The sequence below is a fragment of the Salarias fasciatus genome, assembly GCF_902148845.1.
Source record: "Salarias fasciatus chromosome 7 unlocalized genomic scaffold, fSalaFa1.1 super_scaffold_4, whole genome shotgun sequence".
NCBI lineage: Eukaryota > Metazoa > Chordata > Actinopteri > Blenniiformes > Blenniidae > Salarias > Salarias fasciatus.
Window position 1 is genome coordinate 22,591,726 of NW_021941229.1, and position 24,093 is coordinate 22,615,818.

The window sequence follows — 24,093 nt, forward strand, 5'->3', positions numbered from 1 at the left end:
TTTACTGAATAGAAAGGAAAAAAAAGATGCTCTGGAAGCCCTGTATTCGTCGCCATCATGTTTACGAGCAGGTTTTGTGAATGACTGACTCTCCCTCTCTGCGTTTCAGGTGTGTGTGAGTGCTCTCACTTCACCGCGGGGGTGACCTGCGAGCGCTGCCTGGGCGGTTACCACGGCAACGCTTTGATTGGCACACCCGGCGACTGCCGGCCTTGCCCTTGCCCGGACGGCACCAGCTGCGCCCAGATTGCGGAGACGGGACAGGTGGTCTGCACGGACTGCCCCGCGGGACAGACAGGTGACGTGACGGGCCGGCGGTTTAGACCGCGTCCGCGGGTTCACAGTGCAGGTTTCAGTCAGAAGCAAACAGATGACGACGTTCCCAAGGTTGGGAAATGTTAAAAAAAGGAGGAATGATAAACTGAAGGAGTTTTCAGAGGGAATCATATTGATACAGCAATGTAATAATAGTCAATAGTGCTAATAACCTTGACTATTTAAATTTCCATAACTTATCAATAGTGTCATGAAACATTTGAGTCAATAATACGATTAATTAATAAATTGTTGCTTTTTTTGCATTTTTTTTTTTTCAAATATTCACGCACATAAAGGTTACTTGAACAAATAAGGAAGTGGTTGTCACCTTTATTACATTCAACAAGCTCCAATTTATCACATAGTTAATCATGACAATAACAATATCTGTTGCTACAAACGCATCCCCATTGTTAGGAATAATAATGTCTCATAAATCAATGTGTGACTAATCGATTGAGTTTACATGATCATGCCATTCCAGTCCTTGAAGTTTCAGTTGCAGAGCTGCTGTCTCTCAGCATTAGCCACCGTTGTTGTTGTCTTCGACATTAAACTGTCTCGCTAAACTTGTGAATGCCTCGTTATTCCTGGATGAACTCAGTCCTAGATAGCAGCACATAGGACGTCCTGCTGGAATTAACCACTAGTCTGTTCGCATTACCGTCAATTACTGATCTTAAATCAACACTGGCTTACTGAGTTTAAACGCCTGTAATGTTTCGACCTGCCACCAGGATGTTCTTCAAAATGACTGATCCAGCCTCTCCGGGAACTTAATGAGTGAATCTTTCCAAGAGGAAATTGGTCTAAATCTTTTTCTTTTTTTGTCTCATTAACATTTAATGTGATTGTCATCCTTTAGAGCCAAGTTGTGCTTTCCGTACAGTTAGCTGTCCCTCATTTATTTAATTTTTATGGTCCAGTCTGCTGTTGAAGTGGCATAAATCGCTATGGGGGGGTGTAGACTTCATCCCGCCTGTGATGGAAATAATTCGACAGGATAGGAGACATACACACCAGAGGGATTCTTTTATTCCCCTATTCGATGCAAATTGCACACTGATTGACAGTAAACAGAGTAAATAATGAGCTTTATGTCAAGATCGTAATAAGGAGAATATTTCCAGAAGACAGCTTGATACTAAAGAAAACAGTGTCTTCAGAGCGTCTCGTTGGTAGAGGCTGTCAGTCGACGGCGCCACCTGTGATTCGCTCCCATTTAATGGGAGTTCTTAATTTAATTATAACAGACTTTGAGGCGACACCGCGGATGACCTCCAGCGGCGTTCTGGCTCAGTCATTCATCAGACTCCTGCCCGCCCCCCCCCCTCACCTTTCTCCTTGCGTAGGGACGCGCTGCCAGATGTGTGAAGACGGTTACTACGGCGACCCGCTGGGACAGTCCGGGCCGGCGAGGCCGTGCGCGAGATGCGACTGCAACGGCAACGTGGACCTCAACGCGGTGGGAGTGTGCGACCGCGTCACCGGCCGCTGCCTGAAGTGCCTGGGACACACGGAGGGGGACGACTGCCAGCGCTGCCGGCGGGGTTTCTACGGCGACGCCCGGGTCCGGACAGCCGGGCCAAAGTGCAGGCGTGAGTAACCGAAAATGACAGGGAGGGGAAAAAAAACCAGTCCGCCTGAAGGAGATCAGGTCTTCTTGCAGGATGAAGGATGACGATATATATTGTATTTTATGACCGCGCGGTGGTGTAGTGGTTGGTACTGTTCCCTGGTTCGAGCCCCAGCTTTGGAGACTTTCAGGCCTCGACTACATGGCAGTGTTTCAAGCGAAAATGCATCATTTTTATCATTTTCAGTTTTCATTTTCAGTGGCACTGAGCACCATTACCGAAAACGGACAAACAAAACACAATGGAAGGTTTTCGTTTTGACTTGGAGTCTGCATGTTCTCCCTGGGAATATCATGATTTCCTGATTTAACTCTACTGCCAGGTGGAAGATGTAGACTTAAAGTATAAAGGACTTAAAATTGTTGTAATTTGAGGGAAATTATCGCACCTGTAGTGACATCTTTCAAGACTAGTTACTCCGTGTGTTTCACCCTTTATAAGACTCACTGAATTAGAAACTGAAAAAAAATTCAACCTTGGCATTTTTTTAACTGTGAAAGCTTATGAAAACTGGAAAGGTAATGATTAAAAGATCTCAAAAAAATTCTATATAACTTGTCTTACAACTAAAAAATGTCTCCCTCAACCCTTCTTTAAACCACCTGTTTAAATATATTTGATGTCAAACATGTTAAATGTGTGTGTGAGTTCTCTCTGTGATGAACTGGGAATCTGTTTATCACACAGCGTCAGCTTACATCAGCTCCAGGCCTCTCAGACTCAAGGTTAAGTAAAGCCAGAATAGAGGACAGGTGATTGCGAAGTTCCCTTAAACCTCCAAAATGTTTATTTTCTAAAATTATGCGCACAATTATGCAATTAGTTGTTGAACATGTGATTTACAGCAATCAGCCGAACTCCAGACAAGCTTGAAAAAGAAGGGAAAAACAGATCACCTGAGTTTTTAAGGGCGTAAACTGAACAGTTGAGTGCAAAAACGAGTGAAATTATGATTCAAAGTAGGCTAATTTTAGAAGTGAAATGGCTAGAGGGGTTTTTTAGGAATACTTGTGTTCCCACTTGAGATCCACATGCAGTTGGATGTTCTGTTAGGTTTTTAACTTGTTCTGTTTATCACGGCAAAAAGCTGAAAATTAATAGATGAAATTCCATTAGAGGCTGGCTGGCCGGCCTTGGGCTGAGCTTTAGGAAGGAATACAGAAATAGGCCTTTCAATCTGACTGGTATTCAGCAGTTCACATCAGACAGGTGGAGCTCACTTGAGTCATGAAAGGAAAAGATTTGGGACGAACAAATGCCGGCGGGTCGGAACGATAACCCCCAAAAGCAAGGCGAAAAGTGTTCGGGTTGGGCCAATTCAAAAGGAGTCTAAGTGAATAAAAGTCAAACAAAGCTACAAAGGTAGACGTAGATTCAAGAAGTAATAACGGTGGTGTGCTGGTCCTTTGATTTTTTTTTCTTAGCCTTTACTGATTCACTTTCTGCACTTATTCCCAGTGGTATTTCTGAATGTCCTGAATGTTTTGAAAGAAGAATCCATACGTCCCTCTGTTTCTCATTTCCTCTCATTATCCCCTCAGCATGGAACAATGCAATATCTTTCATATTTAAGGGGTTAAATTGCTTATTTGTCTTCTCCAGCGTGCAGCTGCAGTCCTGCAGGGACTGCGGGGCGTGCGGACGAATGCCACCCTCAGACAGGAAATTGCCTCTGCCTCGGCCACGTGACGGGACGGGACTGCGGCCGCTGCGAAGTCGGCTTCTTCAACCTCCAGCCGGGCATCGGATGCGAAATGTAAACAACATGCAAAGTGATGATCCCATAAAAAAAAAAAAAAAAAAAAAGTGAAAAGATGTGACGGCTGCACTCAGAAGCCGAATCCATCCTGGAGATATTGTATCTCTGCCTTTCCTCAGGTGCAAATGCAACCCGATTGGCTCGTCATCTATGGCCTGCCATCCAATCAGCGGGCAGTGTGTGTGTCGTGCAGGAGTGGAGGGGAGCCTGTGCGATTCTTGCCGTGTGGGCTTCTTTGGATTCTCGTCACGAGGTTGCAGAGGTACAGTGCTTTACTTCAGGCATCAAAACTGCACTGTGTGCCATCCTCTAATCCTTTAATACATCCTCTAATACAGATCACACATGAAAGCATTTCTAATTCCTCAAATGTTTATTTTCTGCCGCCTCCCCTGTTATCCCCTCTCATCCTGCCTCCGTTCCGACCCGGCCCAGCCTGCGACTGCGACCCCATGGGCTCCGTCTCGATGCAGTGTCACAGCAATGGCACCTGCCACTGCCGTCAGGGCTTTGTGGGATACAAGTGTGACAAATGCGAGTTGAACTATTTCCACGACAGAGAGACACACCAGTGCGAGGAATGCCCCGCGTGCTACGGCCTCGTCAAGAAACAGGTGAGTCCGATGTTCACCTGGGAACAGTTCAGTCCTCAGTGGTTTCAGAAACAAGCTGTGAATCTGTGAGTTGCAAGCAAACTTCTGCAGGGCAGCAATGAAACTGCATCAAACACTCAAAGTTAACATTCGTTCGAATATATTTTATACCGATAACAACACTGATCGCCTCTTCATCATGGCACCTGGTAGTGGTATGGATTTTGTTATTCATGAAGTTAATATTTTGTCCTCAGAGTTGATAAAAATGAGAAAAACTCAAGGATTTGAGCCAAATTGAGTTGGCCAGACGGCTCGGTCGGACCGTCTCCAGATCTGCAGCTGCTGTGGACCGGTCTCCGTCAGAAGTGGTCATTATCTATCAAAAGTGGTCCAAGGAAGTGATGAACTGGCGACAGGCCATCAATTTTCTATCTGCTGCTGAAGTCGGAGGTATTCTTGACGGAAAGATGTGAGGCCGTGCGGTGGATCCCACGCTGCATCTGAAGGCTTCACATGTTTGTTTACAGCTTATCTTGTCGCATCGATTCATCTGAATATTCTTGCGCCGCTTCTCTTACGAGGCGCAATTTGTTCCCGGAGCCGCACGCTCTCCCAGCACGGCCCGCCTTTGTGGGCCCTCATGACAGCCACATGGCTCCTTTTATTTGGAAGACCGCAAGTAAACAGTGGATGTGCAGTGAAACAGAAAGAGACGTTTGCCCTAATGATCCCCTGCGCCGCCTCTTTGTGTCCCTTTAGATTTGCTGCTGCCCGCGTCTGTATGCTAAGGCGCTGTGTACCTGCATCCGCCTTCCGAGGACAATCCAATACCGCCGACATGTTCTGTCTTCTCTCTGCACATATTCCTTGTTCTGGCTAAAGTGGCTGCATGTTCTCTCCGGACGGGCTTGTACCCGTGCGAATGCATGCTGTGATTTTCCTCGGTGTTAGCAATTCAGCGAACATCCCAACCCTTGTCTGCTCTGAACACCTGCAATTACTCTCACTGTCCTCAGCTGTCCTCAGCTTCCCCCCCCCCCCCCCCCCCCGCTCTCCCTTTCTGTCTCCTGCACTCTCTATCTTTCCGCTCACATTTTTCTCGCGCTCACATACGGAAAGAAAAAAGATTTACAAGCAGAAAGAGCTCGGGTTGAAAAAGGCAGATGCGTGATTGATGAGCAAGAGCAACGCAAAGAAGGAGCTACAGATTAAAGGTCCCATATTGTACAGTTTCTCAACAATTTCACATCGGTGCCAGAGGTCCAGCGACATTGTATTCAAAAGTATATAGCTCCAAACCCGGCCTCTCCCCAGGTTTTCGCCCGTCGCTCGTCGATGCAGCCAACAGCAGAGCAGCTGCCGTACTTGGCTCGTACTTGGCGCGGGCTCATAATTTCAGAGGGTCAAAAAAGAAGTATCCACTACCAGAGGGGAAGGTTATTTCCCCACTCGACCTCACGGAGGAGAAATCTCTGAATCGTCTCTTTGAGCACACATTTGCTAAAAGGTGAAGCAAGAAAGTGAAGAAGGTGACGGATTTCCCTCACTGCCGGGGCCTCATAACACACACTATGGGGACGCATTTTACTGTTATAAACTATTAGAAAAATGAATTTTTTATTTTGCATAATATGGGTCCTTCAGAGCCTGAAATACAGTCACTAAAAAGAAAAACATACAGTATACGGGACTTGCTCTCAAAGGCAGGAATGAGCACATATTGTTGAACTCGCTGAAGCTGTAACCTCACTAACAGCCTTGGTTGTGTACTTATGCAATCAGCGAGCGTCGGATTTTTTTTTCCCGCCAACAGAGAGCACACCTGACAATCACGGCCGCGTGAAAAGCACACGGAGAAACAAGGCGTGATCACAGCCTGATTACCTTCTCTTTTTATGGATCCGAACTATTTAACTGCCAGGGTCAAGAAATTGGTGCCAATCACGGCACTTTCTTCACATCTTCCCGACGTGGCCTCCCATTCTCCGAGAAGTCTTATGTAGTTATCCTGCGAAACGCTCTCCCTCGGCCTCACGCTATGCGGAGAATAGCGAGTGGATGTGGATATGAAAACCGTATTCTGTCCTTATCCTGTTGTTGATATTCATTTATTCATTGCTTTTGTTGAAATACTACATTTTGATGTTTTGGTGTAGCAAGAATCAGAGTCCTATCTCAATCCCGGCATCTGAATAAATAAATAAATACAAATCTGGATAGATGGATGCTCTGTGGCTGTGTTTGTTGTCGCAGCCTCGTGCGCTTCTTTTTCCGGTCCCTACCAACACCCGTCTTCTCAATGACACCGCCAGTGACAAACGCTGATGCTATTACAGGCGGAGAAGCTAAGGACTCGCCTGCAGGATTTGGAGAAGCTTCTGGCTCGCTTTGATTGCCGAGGTCGATTCGGGAAGCATCCCCACCTGCTGAAGTATCACATGGCCAGGCTCTCCGAGCACGAGCACCAGGGGGAAGACACCCTGCCCAACGCGCTGGAGGACTTCCTGGCCTTCCAAGGTAACAGATAACGTTTTCTGTGTGGCCTTGACGTGAGGCCGCCGCCTCAGTCCGAGTCTCCTCAGTGCGGCGACGCCTTTATAGATGCGACGTAACGAAGCGATTAAATCAGGAACCAGGCAACAATACAAACCTCTCCCAATTACTTTAACACAATGCTGATATATCCTCATTATCTTTGGAGGGGAAAAGGCTTACAGGCTCAGCTGCACAGGCCAAATGGAGACAAATCATAACAATATAGAACAAGGCGCCGTGTGACCAACTTAATCCCCATTTATATGACAGGCGGTGCATCTCTAATCCCTGGTTTATTATGATTATTGTTGCAATCATGATGACTGTTGTCTAACTATCCGTCTCCCGACGCCCACGCCACACGCAGACGGCGTCAGAGAAGCCATGTTCCTTTTCGACACTGGGTGGCCTTGTAATGATTTAATGAGCATGTGGGAGCGGCGGAGTCACTGTGTGGGCACACAGATGCCAAACAGCTCACGTCGGGCCACATGCACACACTTATTATCTCCCTTTATGCGAGCCGCCGAAGAAAACCCAGCAAATTGTGTCACATACGCCGCAGCAGCCCAGATTTGTTCTTCTAATTGTATTGAACTGCACCCGCTTAGATTAGAAACACCACAGATTAGAAAATGAGAAAGACAAAGGTGTTCGGCTCTGGACGGAATCCCAAATGCTTTTGTATTGTTTTTTTTTTCTTTCCCCCCCTGAGTACCGACAGACAAGACAGATGAGAGTCCTCGCATGAATTCACGTAATAAAAGGAAGAGTCGAGACGGAGAGATGTGTCAGACGGCGGCTTACCAGCTACAAAGAGTCAGAAGAATAACATTCCTGGTGAAATAATCCGTGAAAGACTTAATGTGGTTTTATTTTCTTTGTTCTTGCAGAGGCACGGGAGGCCTTCATAAAACAATTTTCTTTGCTGGAAGCTTCTTCAGGCACGCTTTTAGCCCAGCTGCACGACATTACGTCTGCTTTGAACTGCAGCATCAGCGCGGCGGAGGAAGAGGGGAACGAGACGAGGAAGGATGAAAGCGGCAGGGGCGTGTGTCAGACCTTCACAGGAACTCTCCTGACGATCGCAGCGTCTCAGAAGCAGCTGAAGCAGGCGACGCTGGACCTCCACCGCACGGTGAGACGCTCACACGCTCCGTCGCCGCAACGCTGTGTAGAGCGGGGATGTCAAACATATGGCCCGCGGACCAAACCCAGCCCACCAGGAAGTCCAATCAGGCTTACAAGATAAAACTTTAAATTATGTTTTTCAGTAAGCTCATTTGGCCACCAGGGGCGCACTTCATATCACGATCAGTTCAGGTGATCCGTGTTAGTCCAAACATGTAGAAATATGTCTACTTTAAAGATAATCTCGAGAATTTGACAAGTGATTCTGATTTTGATATAAAGTAAGCAACTATATTATATTAGTTTGTGCTGTGTATTGTGTGTGAAATAACACATAATGGATCTTCACTTTATCTTTCAGTCGTAAGATTTTAGATCGCTGAAAACTTGGCTCTAGGCAAGACCAGCATGATGCTGGTGTCAAATTACAAGCAGCAGACACCGCAGGCCGGCAGGCTCAATGCAGTTTAAAGTGTTGAATGAAAAGAGAGTTTTCAGGGATTTTGGGGAAGTTGACTCTGCATGATTTACTGGCAGCAAGAATTCTCAGTAAAAGTCGCACAAGGAGGATTTGAGAACATCTGAATTTTCCATCTCAGAAAGTTCCTGCCTGGCAGTTTTAGAATTTATAGCATATGTTTTAGAAAACACCAGAATGTGGCGTAATAGCCCTCTTTTAAGGTTCTGCATCAAGTGAGAGCAGATTGGTGGCATTGACCATGTCCACTCCTTTTCAAACCAAGGTCAGCGTTCCTTGAATTGTATCTCTGCTCTTTCATTTAGGCCGCATCAGCAGATCAATACATCAAGCTCTATTCACTGAGCGATGGATAAGTGACTTTATAACAAATACTGAATTTGCTAAATAAAGAACTTAATAATCAGCAGAGTCCGGTCGGTCAATAGAAGGTCGTCAAGGAGTTGGTGGAAGAGCACGAGGACCATCTCTGTATCGATCTGCTGAAGGAGAAACAAGGGCAAACCGGCTGGGGCTGAGGCCTGCCACCAAATCACAGTGGATGACTGGCAAAACTCCTACTTATGAACCCAGTGCGAGGTAGTGAGGTGAACGGAAGGAGACTGACAAGGAAGAATGGCACTGCGGTGAATATGTATTCACATGTGAGTCCGTTCTGGAGTTGGACGCTTGTACTGCAACAAGTTTCTGTCATCTTTATGGGAAATGATTCACTCTGCACAAGGATAATGAACCCAAGCGCTTCTTAAAGTTGTATAAGAACTACTCGAAGACGTAGGGAGGAGTGCAGTCGTGAACTCAGCCCTATAAAACTCGACCTCGGCGGCGGCGGACCTCCGTGAGGACGCCCGGAGACGGAGAAGGCCGTCCACTTCTGACTCAAGACGAGCTCTGGGTTGTCGCCTGATCACGCCGAGATAATGCAGGTTACCAGCTTTTTTGCACAGAGGAGTCCACACAGCTTGAATGCACGCTGTCATTACAGCAAAAAGAGGTGTGTGTGTGTAGGGGGGGGGGGCACAAACCACGCTGTTATTGCAAGTAACATGATTGATTACTTGTCATTATAGCGGGATGCTGCAGTTTACTACGCTTGGCGGTGCTCCGTCGTATAGATCCGCAAAGATTCCCCAAAGCAAAACAATATTTCATCTCCCCCCCCCCACACACACACACACACACACTCCCCCCTCCCCGACTCACTCACACCAGCACCCCCGTCTAACTGAGAGGCAAACGCCTGCCTGCAAAAAGAAAATCCAAGAGGCGTTTGATGGACGCTAAAATTAACAACTTGTTCTTCACACGCCGGGAGGCTTCTCACTGTCTCCCCACAATGCTTCCACCAATCTATTATGGATACTCCTGGCATGTTATTTAGGTACGGCGAGATGAGAGGGCCCCGCGTTTCCAATATATAGCTCCCTATTTTTTGATTACGTGTCCAGGCGAACACGCGGCGGTTTTCATCGTCCTTATCGCTCGGCTGAGCCTGAAGCAGCGGCAATTTAATTCCGTATTAATAAGCAGAGCAGCCGGCTAAAATGGAGAAATGACGCTTGTGTTTCAATTGTTGATTCAGTTTTCCTCTTTTATTTGCATTTTGTCAAATTAAATGTCACTTTGGGACGGGCTCAGCTGTATACGCATTACATTTATCCCAATCAAACTTCGGGGGATACGTCGGCTTTTTCTCTCTGTCTGTGCCCTGCGTTCAACCTTTTTTGATTGCATATATTTATGTGGAGAGACTCATTATATTAGTTTTATAGTTTGCTTGCAAAGCCAAAATCCCTATTTTGAGTGAGACCCATGAGGGTTTCTTTTCTTTTTTTTCCTTTCTGTCTTTTTTGTATTCTGTCTGGATTGCTCACAGATTGTATCAACATGAGAAAAAAAAAAAAAAAAAGTGCTCTGACAGCAAACAGTTCTGTCAAAAAAGTAAATACCCAGTCAGCCAGAGTGTGAAAAATCCCCTAATTACTATATGGGGACTTCAGTTGATGTGATTTAATTAAACTTGTCAAAACAGGAGCCTGACATGTGCTTCTCTCTCTCGCTCCTCTCCTCGCTGTGTTCCTTATTTCACAGATCATTCCTTTCGAGTTGGTGTCAGGACCGAACAAGTGGAGCAATATGGTCAATGAATCTCAGGTCCTGATGAAGAGGTGAGTCAGACGGGTGGCGTGAAGGCGGCAGACCACCGTGGTGACCGCCGTTCCCCCTTTTTTCAGACCCGGTCACACCGCGTTAAGTCGGCGCCGTCAGCTGTCATGAGGCTGAACTGGACATACGGTCGTCGGTGCTCGAATCCGTTTCGCCTCCCTGGGAATTACGCTCACTTTCCCGCTTTGTCTGAACCTGCTCTTTCAGCCACGAGGAGGCGGCGGACCACATTGAGGCCGTCGCCGCCCGGGCGTTAACGGCCTCCAAGCAGACGTTCGGCCTCCTGATGGATCTACTGCAGGACAACTCCACCGAGGAGTACATCAGGAACCTGACGAGGCAGTAAGCTCACACACACACACACACACACACACACACACACACACACACAGGACAGGATGCTTTATGTGAACTCCCACATGCACATAAAGCATTTTTTTTCATGACTGATTCTCAAGAAGTTGCACGAGTCCCTGGATTATGGTGTTTTGACGGCGCATTTCTAACAAAGAGCACCTCTCCCAGCATTCCGGCTCGCGGTCCTCCTCTTTGCAGCCGGCTTTTAAAGCACACTGGAGTTAAGGAGTAAGACATTTAGCCACAGGGGGACAGCTCCTCTCCACTGTAAGCCTATTGCTTTCTCGGATTTGCCGCACGCTCGCTGCATCTCCTAGCGTGTGATTGCTCTGAGGATTATCCTGAATGCTAGACAGAATGATGCAAAAAGCCCTCCGGTGGCCATGATGAGAGCAAGAAGCGAGCAGCTCAAAATTGATTACCCCTTCTAACTGTAGTCTGGCGTGATTCAGGAGGCTTCTGTTCATCTTCGCGGCGCCGCTGAGCGCCGGCGTGTGCACGTGTCACTTCGGAGGATGCAAACTGAGCAGTTTATGCACAGATGGGCAGCATTAAATTGCATTTCCCACACATTTCCCCCCTATGTATTCATACTTAAGCAGATCAGGAGCATTTTTTATTGGAAGGAACTATCCAACCTGTTCCTGACAATAGGGCTTTATTACGATGCCCGAGGAGCGATATTCCATCAGAAGCTCTAATTACGAACGGTGTTTGTTTGCATTCGACTCGCAATCTGTGTTTATGCTACGACGCAGTGGAAGAAAGTAAAGCGCCGCATCTTCTTGAACACCTCATCAAGTACAGTTTTCATCTACTTTACGCCACCAGTACTCCAAAGCGTGTCTGACGAGTGCGTTTAACAGATATGATTACTTCGTAGATCAGTGTTTGAGCTGATGCAGGCAGCTCCACACACCGGAGCCTCAGAGGACGCCTGCCTACGACTGCGGTTAAAGTTAAATCAGTAAAAAGAAAAAAAAATAACGTTTTCAGACGGGTTTACCTTTGAAGGATCGGTCCCCTTTGTTTTAAACCTGTGAAAACTAATAAAAATGCAGCTGTATAGTTGAGGCCCCGGGTCATGTTAGCGAAAAAAGAAGAAAAAAAAAAGTTTCTCTGAACTTCTAAAAAAGTTCCATTCAACTTTTTAATACGTAGACATTTGACCTTTATTATGCTGAGTGATGTATTTGCAGAGTTTCACACTGGCAGGTTGTTTTAGCATTCAGCAGTTGATAAAACAGTTTTTTTTGTTATTATTATTTTTTTTTTTCAAGAAAACGTATTTCCACCATTTTATGGGTCTTTAAAGACAGAGCTGAAAAAAAAAGCTTAAATAAGTTATAAGAAAATGAAAAAAAATCTCACATAACCTGCAAAAATGAGTGGTGCAGGTTTGGCAGTGATGAAAGATGGAGGATGATACCCGACCAGATCACTGTATGAAAGCCATGTGTATTTTGGTTATCTGTATTTTTAAGTATATTTGCACACTTAAATCATCGGGATAATATTTTTTTTTGATGAACAATGTTGTGAAAAATGCAGTTTTAACGATTTAAATTCCTCCCAGTGATGATTTTCATATGCAGGCGGACTGATGATTGGTTCATATGCACACAGACAAACCCTTTCAGCTTTATGGAGCCCAGACGTTCATTTAATGGACATTTCACATCTCAGAGAGCGATACATGAAGTGTTCGGCCATTCTTCCAGGAACCTATAGGAAGCCAACCTTGGAAAGTTCGTTCTCTTATGAGTCAGCTTCTTGTTGGAACGCTGGAGGCTGAATTACTGCGGTTCATCCATTTGCCATTGTGAGAAATGTCGAGAACACTGACGGAGGCTCGTGTTGTTTTCTAAGAAGAGCTGAAGGTGAGTTGGTCAGCTCAATCTGCAGAATAGAGAGCGAGGAGAAAGACGTTCTTAGCGTTCAGATATCCACACATGAGGGTGAAGGTGCAGACGTGCGTCTTTCTTACTTTTTTCCATAGTTTTTTTTAACATAATAAAGGTTCTCATTAACCACTTCTGTTGGAATAACTTCGTTCTGGTATTAACAGTTTGTTCCTGGGCTGTTTCCTAATCGCCAAGCTTCTACCCTGTCAGGAGTGAATTCCTTATCACAGCACATCAAAGCTTCATAAAACAGAAAGATCTGCTCCTTTCCTTCTAAATATGAAATTATGATATTTATGAAAGGATTCTTGGTCATTCTTCTCAAGTTCTTTGGGTCAGCCGAATATATTTACATCTTTAATTGGAGACTTGAAACGGACCTTTGTTCAACATTTACCCAGGCCGGAGGCGTCTCTATTGAGAAGTAGAACATGATCGCACACATTCCAGCTGCCCAGTGATGCCACACCACTCTGGGCCTGCTTTCTTTTGAAATTTGTGATTTTCCTCCCTGTAATTTATCGGTTTAATTACCAGACGAGAGTGTAAAACACATTGTTTTGCGCGTCGGGGCTGTGAGTGCAAGCCGACGACGACCCAGTTCTTTTTTCGGGTTTCGAGCACAAACCCACTTGAAAACACGATGTTCCAGATTTACAGCGTCACTCCAGACACGCTGAATCTGTTATTGTGTGAATGAGTGATGTTCGGCAGCCAGTCGGAACCGCATGTTCACGTTGCGCACACGCAAACTGAGAAAGAAAGAAAGAAAAATAAAACAATCACGTGACTCTGTGTGTGTGTGTACGTGTGTGTGTGTTCTGCTGAAGAAAACAGACTGAATATTGCTGCAGCTGGAGAGGTGATAAAATGGCACTTTAGCATCCATTGCACCATGCCTAACACTTTTTTTTTTCTCCTGAATTCATCATGCTTTCTTTCTACAGTGTCGACTTCTCCTCACTCCTCTTTACTCACTCATAACAAGCTCCACTGCCTGCTTCCGCGACTTATATTGACTCTGATGTGGCGCAGTTAGAATTGTCTATTATAGCGTATTGAACGGCTCCTGCTGCAAAACGCACACACACACACACACACACACACACACACACACGCACGCACGAGAGGCTGTAGTGATTTTTGGAGCATGATGTGTAATCACTATTAAATAACTTGTCTGGTAGTAATTTGTGAGCAGTTAGAATGTTCATCTTATTGAATATATTGTGATTTTTACAACATTTGTATTCATACTATCATTGTTTTTCCTAATGTTTGCCCTTAGGCTCTTTTTCTTTGCTGTTGCTGCTTGTTTTGGGTTTTTTTTTTCTTTCTTTCTATGCACAGACAGTGAAATTCAAACCTTGCTTGTCTTGTTCAAACTTGGCCAATAAAGCTGATTCTGGTGAAAATCAGTACATCAGCTCCTTTGATTAGCATTTTGAAGCGATTTGACTTTCTCGAGGGGGGAAAAATATGATTTTACATTCCAGTTTAGCCTTGATTTAAAAAAAAAAATAATAATAAAATAAGAGCAAAGATTTGAGATTCTTAAATGATTTCTGAAGTTTACGCTTATAATTAAATATATTCCAAATACGCTTCTCGAGTGTGTGTGTGTGTGTGTGCAAAAAATACCCTCAAATCAAAACTTAAGAAATGAAGTGTTGCCTGAGTACATTTCAGCCTCTGCTTCTACTTTATTCAAGATGCGAAAACTCACTTTTCATTCTTCCAAAGTCTTTTTTTTTTAACTGTACATAGAGAATTTGCATACTTTTGACACATCTGCTAAGTTTGAGCGGCCCGTACAAATCAAATGAGCACCAGACACTCGGATTTTAATTAAAACACCGGCTTTGCCTTCAACTTGCTTGTTTTCGTGCTTCTTCTTTTTCCCGCTCCAGAATAAGAGAAATGCAGCAGCAGAAGGCGAGCCTGGCGCTGCAGCTGAACCACACCGCCGCCAAACAGTCGGCCCTGAAGGACGAGAGCGCCGGTTTGGAGCTCGCCCTGAGAAACATCACATCATCCTTGCATCAGCTGGCTCTGGCGGACGCCGGCCCGTCAGCGGGGGCTAACCGCACGCAAACGCACGCAGCCAACCGCACGGCCGAGGCGAGTTTAAACACTACCTGCAGCCTGATAGTCCAATCTGCGGCCGCGTTATCTCCCGATGTAGACCGGCGAGTGAATCGTTTTGTCCCCACTTAGCGCCGTCCCGATAGCTGCTCGGATTATATAAGAAACGACTGTGCTTCATTAAGCTACATTCACACAGGGAGACAGGTATTTCGCAGTTTTGTGGAGTGTGAAGTTAGCTGCAATTCATTTTTTTGTCTTGATTTAACGTTTGGCAAGCAGAGAGAAGGGGAGAGTGGGCGCAGGAGAGCACATTCTGGCAGATTTTGTCTTTCAGTGTGTGTGTGTGTGTGTGTGTGTGCGCGTGTGTGTGTGTTGCACCAGAGGAGGGCATTTAACCACTGCAGCATGTCTGATCAGACAAATCGCAGTAAAATGACACACAAAGAGGCTAATGTGTAAAAGACCACGGCGGTTTTACAGAAAAAATAAAGGAGGTAATAAAAAATGAAGGTTTATTTATGGTTTTCTTACTGGGTTTGTGCACTTTGACATTCTGTCCAGTGGACCAGCGACTTGGCGAGACGGACAGAGGAGCTGGACCAGGACATTCAGGCCAAAGACAGTATTGTTGATAAACTGAAAGAGGAGGCGCAACCCTTGATCCAGACGGCCAGCAAGAACATGGAGAGCATGGAAGACATCCGCAAGGTGAATTCCAGCTCATGTTTGAATTTTTCCTCAAAGCTTCATGATAAAAAAAAAAAATCTTTCTGCCTTCTGTGTGATTTTCTTGAGTTGCACTTGCAAACCTCAGGTAGAAATAATGCTTTTTATTTTTTCTACAGTTGATATTTTGACACCATTTACTTGGCATTTCAGGTGCAAACTCGTCCTTTTTGTGCCTCTGTTTCAGAAAAATGACGTTGTTCTCCTTTAGGGCCACTAGTAGGTGCTGTTGGGGTTTTTGGTAACCGAATGTTTGTGACAAAGTTAAGTTGCTGTTACAGGCTATTGTTAACTTTAAAACCACAGAGTGTCTGGAGAACATAGACACTCATGACACTCTGGGGGCAAACGTTGTTGTTGTCCATCAACTCACGCATGTGCATGAAAACTTTTCAAAAGTTCCATTTTCAGTGTCTCAGAGCAAAATTGTCTTATAAGTAGACACCCAAAACGCAATACATATTTTGCATTTTTCACTTGAAAAATCAGCTACATGTGGTGTACCGCAAGGTTTAGTGTGAGGTCCGATTTTATTTTCGATTCTGTGTGATTCCTCATCATCCAACACCACATTTGACCCACAATGCTTCCTGTTTTTGACTGAGATCTTATAGATTGCAGATCTTTGCTTGGTGAATGAACGCTCAGTGTCCACTCTTCATTTTCTCCTGAAGGCAGAGACGCTGTGATGAAAGTCGTGCTGTTTTGTTGTAATATCCTGTTGAATCTCGCTCTGCTGCCGTGAATCATGAGCTCCATTACCAATTTGCTCCAAGCACCAAGGTGCTGTCTTAATAAAGATAATATTATAAATGCTCATTGATCTCAGCGAGATGCGAAACACATTTTTCATGCAGAGTACTTCTTTGTCGCGTCTGCTTGGCAGGAGCTCTCCCGAGTCCTGAGATGGATGTTGGATAAATACGTTTTTTTTCCTGAGACACGTCGAGTGTGGATCCAACTGTTAAACCTGAATTCATAATTGAAACGACGGCTGCCACTTACTTTCCAATAACTTGATGACGAAGACAATATGAAGTTCTTTAATGAAGTGTTTTTCTTTTCCTCGGCTAATTTTCTCTTCGTTACAGAGACGGCATGTGACTTATTCATGTCCCGCTGTCGGTATTTATCTCAGCTTGAGTGTGTCCTCTCGGCTGCACTGCTCTCTTCAATATCTTGCTCTTCAGTGTAATTCATCACATATTCAACAGAAGCGAAAGAACACTATTTCAGCATCACAAACATTAAAACATCACAGCTTTTATTTCAGGGTTTTTATATAAAAAAAAAAAAAATCATGAAATGTCCTCAAAGTGAAACATTATTCAAGTGTTTCATGGCGTGATTGTTTTGATATTATCACGCTTTGGTGATTTAGAAACTCCAGTTGACCTAAAAAGATGGTTGTTAATAAGACGCATCCACAGGAAGAACGTGCAAACTTAGTGCAGAACGGCCAAGTGAAACCAAGGAGTTTAGGCTTACACTTCCTGTTGAGATGATTTCAGTATTTCAGAACGTGAATAATCGCATGAATGTCGTCATGTTTCAAATATTAGCAGCTGTTGAGGCTCGTCTTCAGATGCCATTCTCTGGACTGCGAACTTGAAAAAGCCTCTTTTTGTTTTTGGCTAAATGTTCCACGTCTTGAATGTGTTCGGTGACACTGACAATGCATTTCATCTCACTTCTGTGTGTGTGTGTGTGTGTGTGTGTGTGTGTGTGTGTGTGTGTGTGTGTGTGAAGCTGCAAGCCCGCGCCGACGAAGCGAAGGTTGCGGCTTTGTCCTCGGTGGTGACGGGGAAAGAGGTGGACTCAGAAGCCATCGCCCTGCACAGACGGCTGGAAAGTGAGTCTATTTATTTGTCTGGCGTCTCTGTTTTTGTTGAATGTCAACTGAATTATTCTACTTAAATTGAAATGTCAAGTGCTCAAACGGATGGAAAAATACATATATTTTATATATAAGCGCCGCAGACTGAAGTATCACTATAATAAATGTGTCATGTTTTGAGTACTTATGCATAGAAAAATATCAAGTTATTCCAGTGAAAACCGAATGGCTGCTTATGTTATATATGATGAGTGACGGTAAGTTCATCAGCAGGCGTTAAAGCATCAAACCTTGAAAATTTAGAGTCATAATTTGTGGAGTTTATTAAATAAATCCTAAAACCTTGCTTCAGACATGGCGGCCGAGTGGCCGAGGCGGCAGAGCCAGACCAAGGTGGCCCTGAAGAAAGAGAAGCCCCTGGAGGAAAAGGTTTTAGCCGACGTCAGGAGGAAGGTCTCCCAGATCGAGAAGATGATCAAACCCGCCCTGGAGAACGCCAGCTTGGCAGGCAACACTTCAAAGGAGGCAGAGCTGACGGCGGGCGCCGTGGCGGAGGTACGAGTGCTCTGCTTTCACCCGCCAGAGGCCATCGTTAAGATGACTCTTCCAACAATCCAGTATAAATAGAAACGTTTCAACAACTTTCAGATGGAGTACCACCGGATTGTTCGACTCGCTTTCTCTTGAAACAGCAGAGCAGTACACATCCGCTTCATTTTATTGTAATTTTCTGCCAAATCCCCTTTCAGAGCCTTCTTCTGCCTCTTGACTTGTGTGTTTTTCATACCACATTTCCTTCCTTTCATGGTTTTTTTTGTACTGATTTAGCTAAAATGACGGCTGTAGGGCTCATGTGGTGTTTGGAGGAAGAGTTCTTTGAGTCAGCGGGTCGGAAATGTGGATCAACTGCGGCTGAGTTCGTATCAATCCGTCCAGTCGATGCGAGCTGACTGAAACTCCGTTCACCAGACTCAAACTCTTTAGCTTTATTGAAAGTGACTCTTTTTCTATGCTGTTCTTTTTTTTTTCCCTGAATTTAACCTCTAAAATGTATTTATTCCTTATTTTATTCTCTGTACCTCCAGAAAATGTCAGTCAATACTCTTTACTTCGCTTTGTTCTCAGGTCAGGGTGAGGTTATTCCATTAGGATTAGAGTTTCCAAACCTCACCTGCACGTTTCTAACCTGTATTCACTTTGTAAATAAACTCCTCTGCGTTTAGAGTAAAAGGCAACAAGATTTCACCTTTCGGTATATTTTCTGAGGTGTTGGTTGTGAAAAGATTTGTTCACTCTGAATCCAGAGATTTAAAAATAGAGGCGTGCATGTGCTGCTCCAGGTCTGGACGGTCTTAAATTAATTAGGTGGAATAGCAGGACTTTCTTTGCAGCTAAAAATGGGAAAACTTGCTCAAGGGATTAGTCTTGTTTAAAATAATGCAATCCATGGATCAGATGGATTAGAATTCAGCCTGAGTGCGAAATGAATCATCGGGGTGAAAAAGAAAGATATTTCACATAAATGTAGCCTGTAAGATGAGACAGATAAATGATCAACAGGACTGAAGCAGGTTTAGCATATTTTCCACCAGTCAGTCACGATCTGCTGTTTAACCGTCCAGCTTTTTTCTTTTTTCTTTTCTTTTTTTTTGTTCTTCTCCTCCTCAGGAATCCAAATCGATCCTGACCCAGGCCAAGCACGCCAGGACTGCCTCTGCCCACCTGGGCTCCGATTTGGACTCTGCTCTGCAGCAGCTGTCTGAGCAGGAGCTGCGAACTGCCAGAGCAAACTCCCAGCTCGCCTCGGGGGTACTTACCGCCGTCATACACACATTTCAGCCGTCAGGTCCATGCATATTGATCCCTTCTTCCTCGTGCGCGACTTTTAAAAGACTGTTCTAGAGTATTTCTTCTTGGCTCCCAGGGTGAGGTCTCCCTGACCGGCGTCAAGCGCGATATGGAGGCAGCGCAGCTCCAGCTAGAGGCCTATTCCGCCGCTCTCACCGAGCTAATCAGCAAGATCGGTAAGCCGCTCTCCAGAATGATTTTTATTGTCGCTTCTCTGTCGGCCTCTGCATCCATAAAGTCCAATAATCTAAATGCCAGATCGCTAAGCAGCTCGCTGCTTGTTAAAGGCTCGTTTAACACGGAAACTGTCCCTGGAAAACAGAAAGAACCGCCGCTGATGAGGAGCAGAAAACGGATTTTCAAACCGTGAGACGATTTTCTTCCTTTACACATATGAAGACGCGCAGAGAGGCTGGAGATTTAAATGTCAGTGCTGAGGGTTCACTACTGTAGGTCTCTAAACATGACCCACGACCCCGGACTGTCCTCAGGGGCCGCACGGCACCGGGGGTAATTGGCCCAGAGGGATCACTTAAAGAAACTTGATCAGTTAGATGTTGTTGTTAACAGCTGTTGGGATCTATAGGCAGGAGAATCCAGTCACAATCTGATTCACAGATGTTCTTGACTGTTAATATTACAAATTAAAAACTAAAAAAATGAACAAATTAACATGATTTTGCTGTGCAAACATATATATGTCTGTTTAAAAGAGCTTCCAAGTCACGCTTTAAAGCTAGAGTAGACGATGTTGAAGAGCCTGCAAGATTTGAAAGTGGCACACCTCAACCCCTCCCCCCTAAGCTCCTCCTACTCCGATCAGTGCTTGACGCCACACCCCCACCAATGTGACCGCGCATCTCAGCTCATGTTTTCAATGGGACCCCCGCTCCAAGCCTAGGGTGACCATACGTCCTCTTTTACCCGGACATGTCCTCTTTTTACGTCCTGCCCGTCGCGTCCGGGCGGGTTTTTTTAAATTCAAGGAAATGTCCGGGGTTCATGTTTCTCAGAGCACATAAACGTAAACTGACCAGCGCTTTGCACACAGTACTGTGATACTTTGTTGCACGACGTCATTACCGAGAGGCGGTCTTGTGAGCCGATCTGCGCCGTGCGCGCACACACGCACACAGACACACACACACACACACACACACAGACGGAGCGGAGCAGACGGGGCTGCTCAGACAGCGGAGCACGGCATCTGATTGGTTTCTTAAGAGCAGTCCGCGCCTTACGATTGGTCGGAGTTTTTACTGTCCTTTGGCCGCTACTGTTGTCAGATTTTTTCCGTCCACATAATGTATTGACGTCTCCCAGGGGACAAGGAGCATTTCACTCAGTATGACTAAAAGTGCTTTTGGACAACATCGCCTACCCGAGCTTTAAGATCTCCTGATTTGTTGGATTTTCCTGTCATAAAGCACACAAACGCTAGTGAGGCTTCTTTTGTTTTTTAAACATCCAAAATGTGGAATTCTACCAGATTACGTTCGCCAGGCACCATCTGTTACGACTAAAAATCAGAGTAGCATTGTTATTGAACTGTTTCTTCTGTCTCATTTAAACATGTGATAAATCTTAGTCTGCTTTTGGATCTTTATTTTATGTTTATTTTGATTTTTATTTTTATTATTTTCCTATTCTTCTTGTCTGTTTTATAGTTTTATTTGTTTGAAGCTACTCTTAAAGTCACCTTTTAATGATGAACTGATGTTATTAAATTTGTCAACTTTTTCCTTCTATGAATTGAGCTGAGCTGAATTTTGAGCTGAATTTTATGCATTAGGTGTAATAATATAATGAATTTATTAGTGCTTCCAACCAAATTGGTTCAAATTGAAATATTGGGGTGAGATTAAAATGTAATTAATTGAATACATTGGCATAAGTTGATGTTTTTGTCTTTGTGAATTTTGTCCTACCACTACCTAATTCAATATTTTGATTAGTCTATTTCAATCAGAAAATAATAATTCTATCGTACGGTATCTAACATTTTACATCTGTCCTGCTGTTGCTCGTGCAGTTGCTATAATAAAATAAGGTAGAATTTGTAGAATTCCCTCTGCAGACCAGGATTCCGCCCTCTGCTTGAGAAGATACCGGGCAGATCGCTTTAATGAGCCGACGCCGATCGTCGGCGTCGGACGGCCGCTAATGGAGCGCGGCCCGAGAAACACGTCTGTTTCAGTGCCTTCCTTCCCTCTGTTTCCGCTTTTCTCAGACGGCGGCGTGCCGCTGCAGCGCTTCGACCGGATCTTGAACGAGACGGCCCGCCGGCTGAGCGCGCTGCGCGGCAGCGTGGAGAGCCCGGCGCTCGGCGCCAAGATCCAGAGGCTGCACTCGGCCGCCAGGGAGCAGCGGAGCCGCCTGAGCGCCATGGAGCAGGACATCCAGGAGATCACCGAGGAGAGAGACAGTCTCAGGGACATCGCCTCCAACCTGCCCGAGTCCTGCCCGCAGGCCTAGGCGCCGCGGACGGCGGCGATTACAGGACAGCGGGAAAGGGTTTGTTAAGAAGAAGCTGTGTTTGTGTTTTATTCAGCTTCAAAAAAAAAATCTTCCTCCTCCTCCTCCTCTTCATCCACGTTCCCTCACTTGTCACCAACGGCATGCAAACTTCACTCTCGGCCCTGAATAATAACCGGCGGGTCTGAACTGCCGGAGTGCTCCGTCAGGTTTAGAATAATGCTGATTTTCCTTGGTGGGGGTAAAAGGTGTGTCTGAGTGCTTCTCCTCGCTGACACATTCATTTACACTTGAGCTCTTTTTCATCAGCGTGGCTTAATTAACAATTAGTCCTCCCGGTCTCGGCGGGGTTCGGGTCAGGCTTCAGCAGCATATAACCTGTTTTGGGGATTATCACAGTGCCTACCTCTCAGTTTTGTTTTGTTTTCGAGTGTGTGTGTGTGTGTGTGTGTGTGTGTGGTTTCTTCATTTTGTTGCCTTGTTTCATCTTTTGTTTTCGTGTCACAGCCTGTTCCTCCTCTGATCGTCACATTAATCGAATTGATCACATGCCGGTACGTGGGAAGGGTTTGAATCCGATCGAGGGTCAGGTCCTGGTGAGAGGTCTTATCGAAGATTCCACTCTTCAGTCGGAGCTGCAGCGGTGGTGAACACACCCTTTTTTGATTTTACACATTTGCTAGAATAAGAATGTTTGTAGTATCATATTATAGGAGTCAAACAAGCACTGATCAGGCTTATGTACTGTAGGTCAGGGGTGTCAAACTCTGTGCTTCAGGGCCACATTCAGCTACAGCACAATTTATTACCATAAAATAGTGTCTTAATAACCTTTAAATTGCAACGTAGATGTCTATATTTTTTCAAAACCAAACAATTATTCCCAAAAATCACTAAAATGCCAACACAATGCTAATTTCATGATACTTTCTGGTGCAAAATACAGTGAAAAATCCAAAAAGTTTCTGTCATATTGTTGCATTATGTCATGTTTTTACACACTCGCCCTCACAGCCGGGCTTTGAGGCCAGTTTTCCAGTTTTCTTTGAAATTTTTACAATTCCCTTGGAGCCTCTTGCGGGCCACTTTTGGCCCGCGGGCCTTATGTTTGACACCCCTGATGTGGGGATTCCGTGTGGTTTTACCAGCCGTCGTGATGGTTGCCGCGGAGTTGCTGAGCCGGTTTCCTTTAGATGTGTTCAGATAATTGTAATAACCAGCTCTGCCTTTCTGAAACGCGATCGTTTAAAAACTCTGATTTCAACGTTTCCGTCCTTTTTTGGATTTCTGAGCACACACACACACACGCACACACACACACACACACACACACACACACGTCCGCCCTCCCGCGCCACTGATTAAACCCGCAGTTTGAGTGCGTAAAGCCGTCATGTAGAATCCATTATGCAACAAAGTATACTTGAAGGAGCTGTTTTCCATAATGGAACTCGTTTTACATAATGCGTTTTTAGTGGACACTGTTGTACAACGGTGTGTAATATTGTACATCAATGCATAAGGGAAAATGAAAAGAGCCGCTCACAGTCGACAAAAACGCTCCAAATTGTAAACTGTGTGTGGAATACATCAACGAGCTCGGAAGACAACAATAAAACAGCTTTTCAGTCATTTTAACCGTCTCTTGTTCTTTTTTTTTTTTGTTGTTGTTCTTAAAGTTTCCTTTTTCAGATCATTTCATAGTTAGAGTCGTGCGATCGACTCTTGATTCCGGAGCAATTAAACGTGCCCGTCGCGCATGTTAGATTTCATTATGTTGATGTTGCTGGAGATCGTTCAACGCGAAGCAAACATAAACCGCGTTTTTGATGAACCGTCTGAAGAGATAATCAGTTTGGTGATTTTTCATTTCGGAGCGACGAGCGCGATTTCCGACGGCGCCGGGAAGGCAGAACATGCGCGGAAATTCAACCTGGGGATAAATGCAACTCTGCTTTAGGAATGAGGGATATTCATTTTTCAGCTAGTTTGGCAGCTAAGTAGAGATGAGCGTCATTAGCATATGAAAATGAAATCTAAATTCATGACTGCTGAGAGGTATCGAGGAGATGGAGAATAGCACTCAGTGATTAAAGTCATTACTTTGTTATAATATTCATGCAATAATTCCTATTGTAGTGCATATTTCTGAATTCTTCCATAACAGTAGAAGCACAAGCACATTTCGGAAGAAGACGTTTATTCAGCATAGATCAGTTCCGATCATGATTTTTTTTG

The 24,093-nt window shown here is 44.9% G+C and overlaps 1 protein-coding gene across 1 annotated transcript in view; it reads left to right on the forward strand.

Moving 5' to 3' along the window:
- lamc3 (laminin, gamma 3) overlaps positions 1 to 23,487 on the forward strand; it is a 124,004-nt gene extending 100,517 nt beyond the window's left edge. The window contains exons 13-28 of the mRNA XM_030085467.1: positions 110 to 298; positions 1,671 to 1,916; positions 3,558 to 3,711; positions 3,834 to 3,976; positions 4,150 to 4,328; positions 6,647 to 6,827; positions 7,739 to 7,983; positions 10,546 to 10,622; positions 10,828 to 10,962; positions 14,792 to 15,002; positions 15,531 to 15,677; positions 17,445 to 17,547; positions 17,885 to 18,087; positions 19,201 to 19,341; positions 19,457 to 19,556; positions 21,611 to 23,487. Coding sequence (XP_029941327.1) covers positions 110 to 298; positions 1,671 to 1,916; positions 3,558 to 3,711; positions 3,834 to 3,976; positions 4,150 to 4,328; positions 6,647 to 6,827; positions 7,739 to 7,983; positions 10,546 to 10,622; positions 10,828 to 10,962; positions 14,792 to 15,002; positions 15,531 to 15,677; positions 17,445 to 17,547; positions 17,885 to 18,087; positions 19,201 to 19,341; positions 19,457 to 19,556; positions 21,611 to 21,855 — 2,699 coding nt within the window. The 3' untranslated portion in view covers positions 21,856 to 23,487. The remainder of the gene's footprint in view (positions 1 to 109; positions 299 to 1,670; positions 1,917 to 3,557; positions 3,712 to 3,833; positions 3,977 to 4,149; positions 4,329 to 6,646; positions 6,828 to 7,738; positions 7,984 to 10,545; positions 10,623 to 10,827; positions 10,963 to 14,791; positions 15,003 to 15,530; positions 15,678 to 17,444; positions 17,548 to 17,884; positions 18,088 to 19,200; positions 19,342 to 19,456; positions 19,557 to 21,610) is intronic.
- Positions 23,488 to 24,093: the final 606 nt, after the last annotated feature.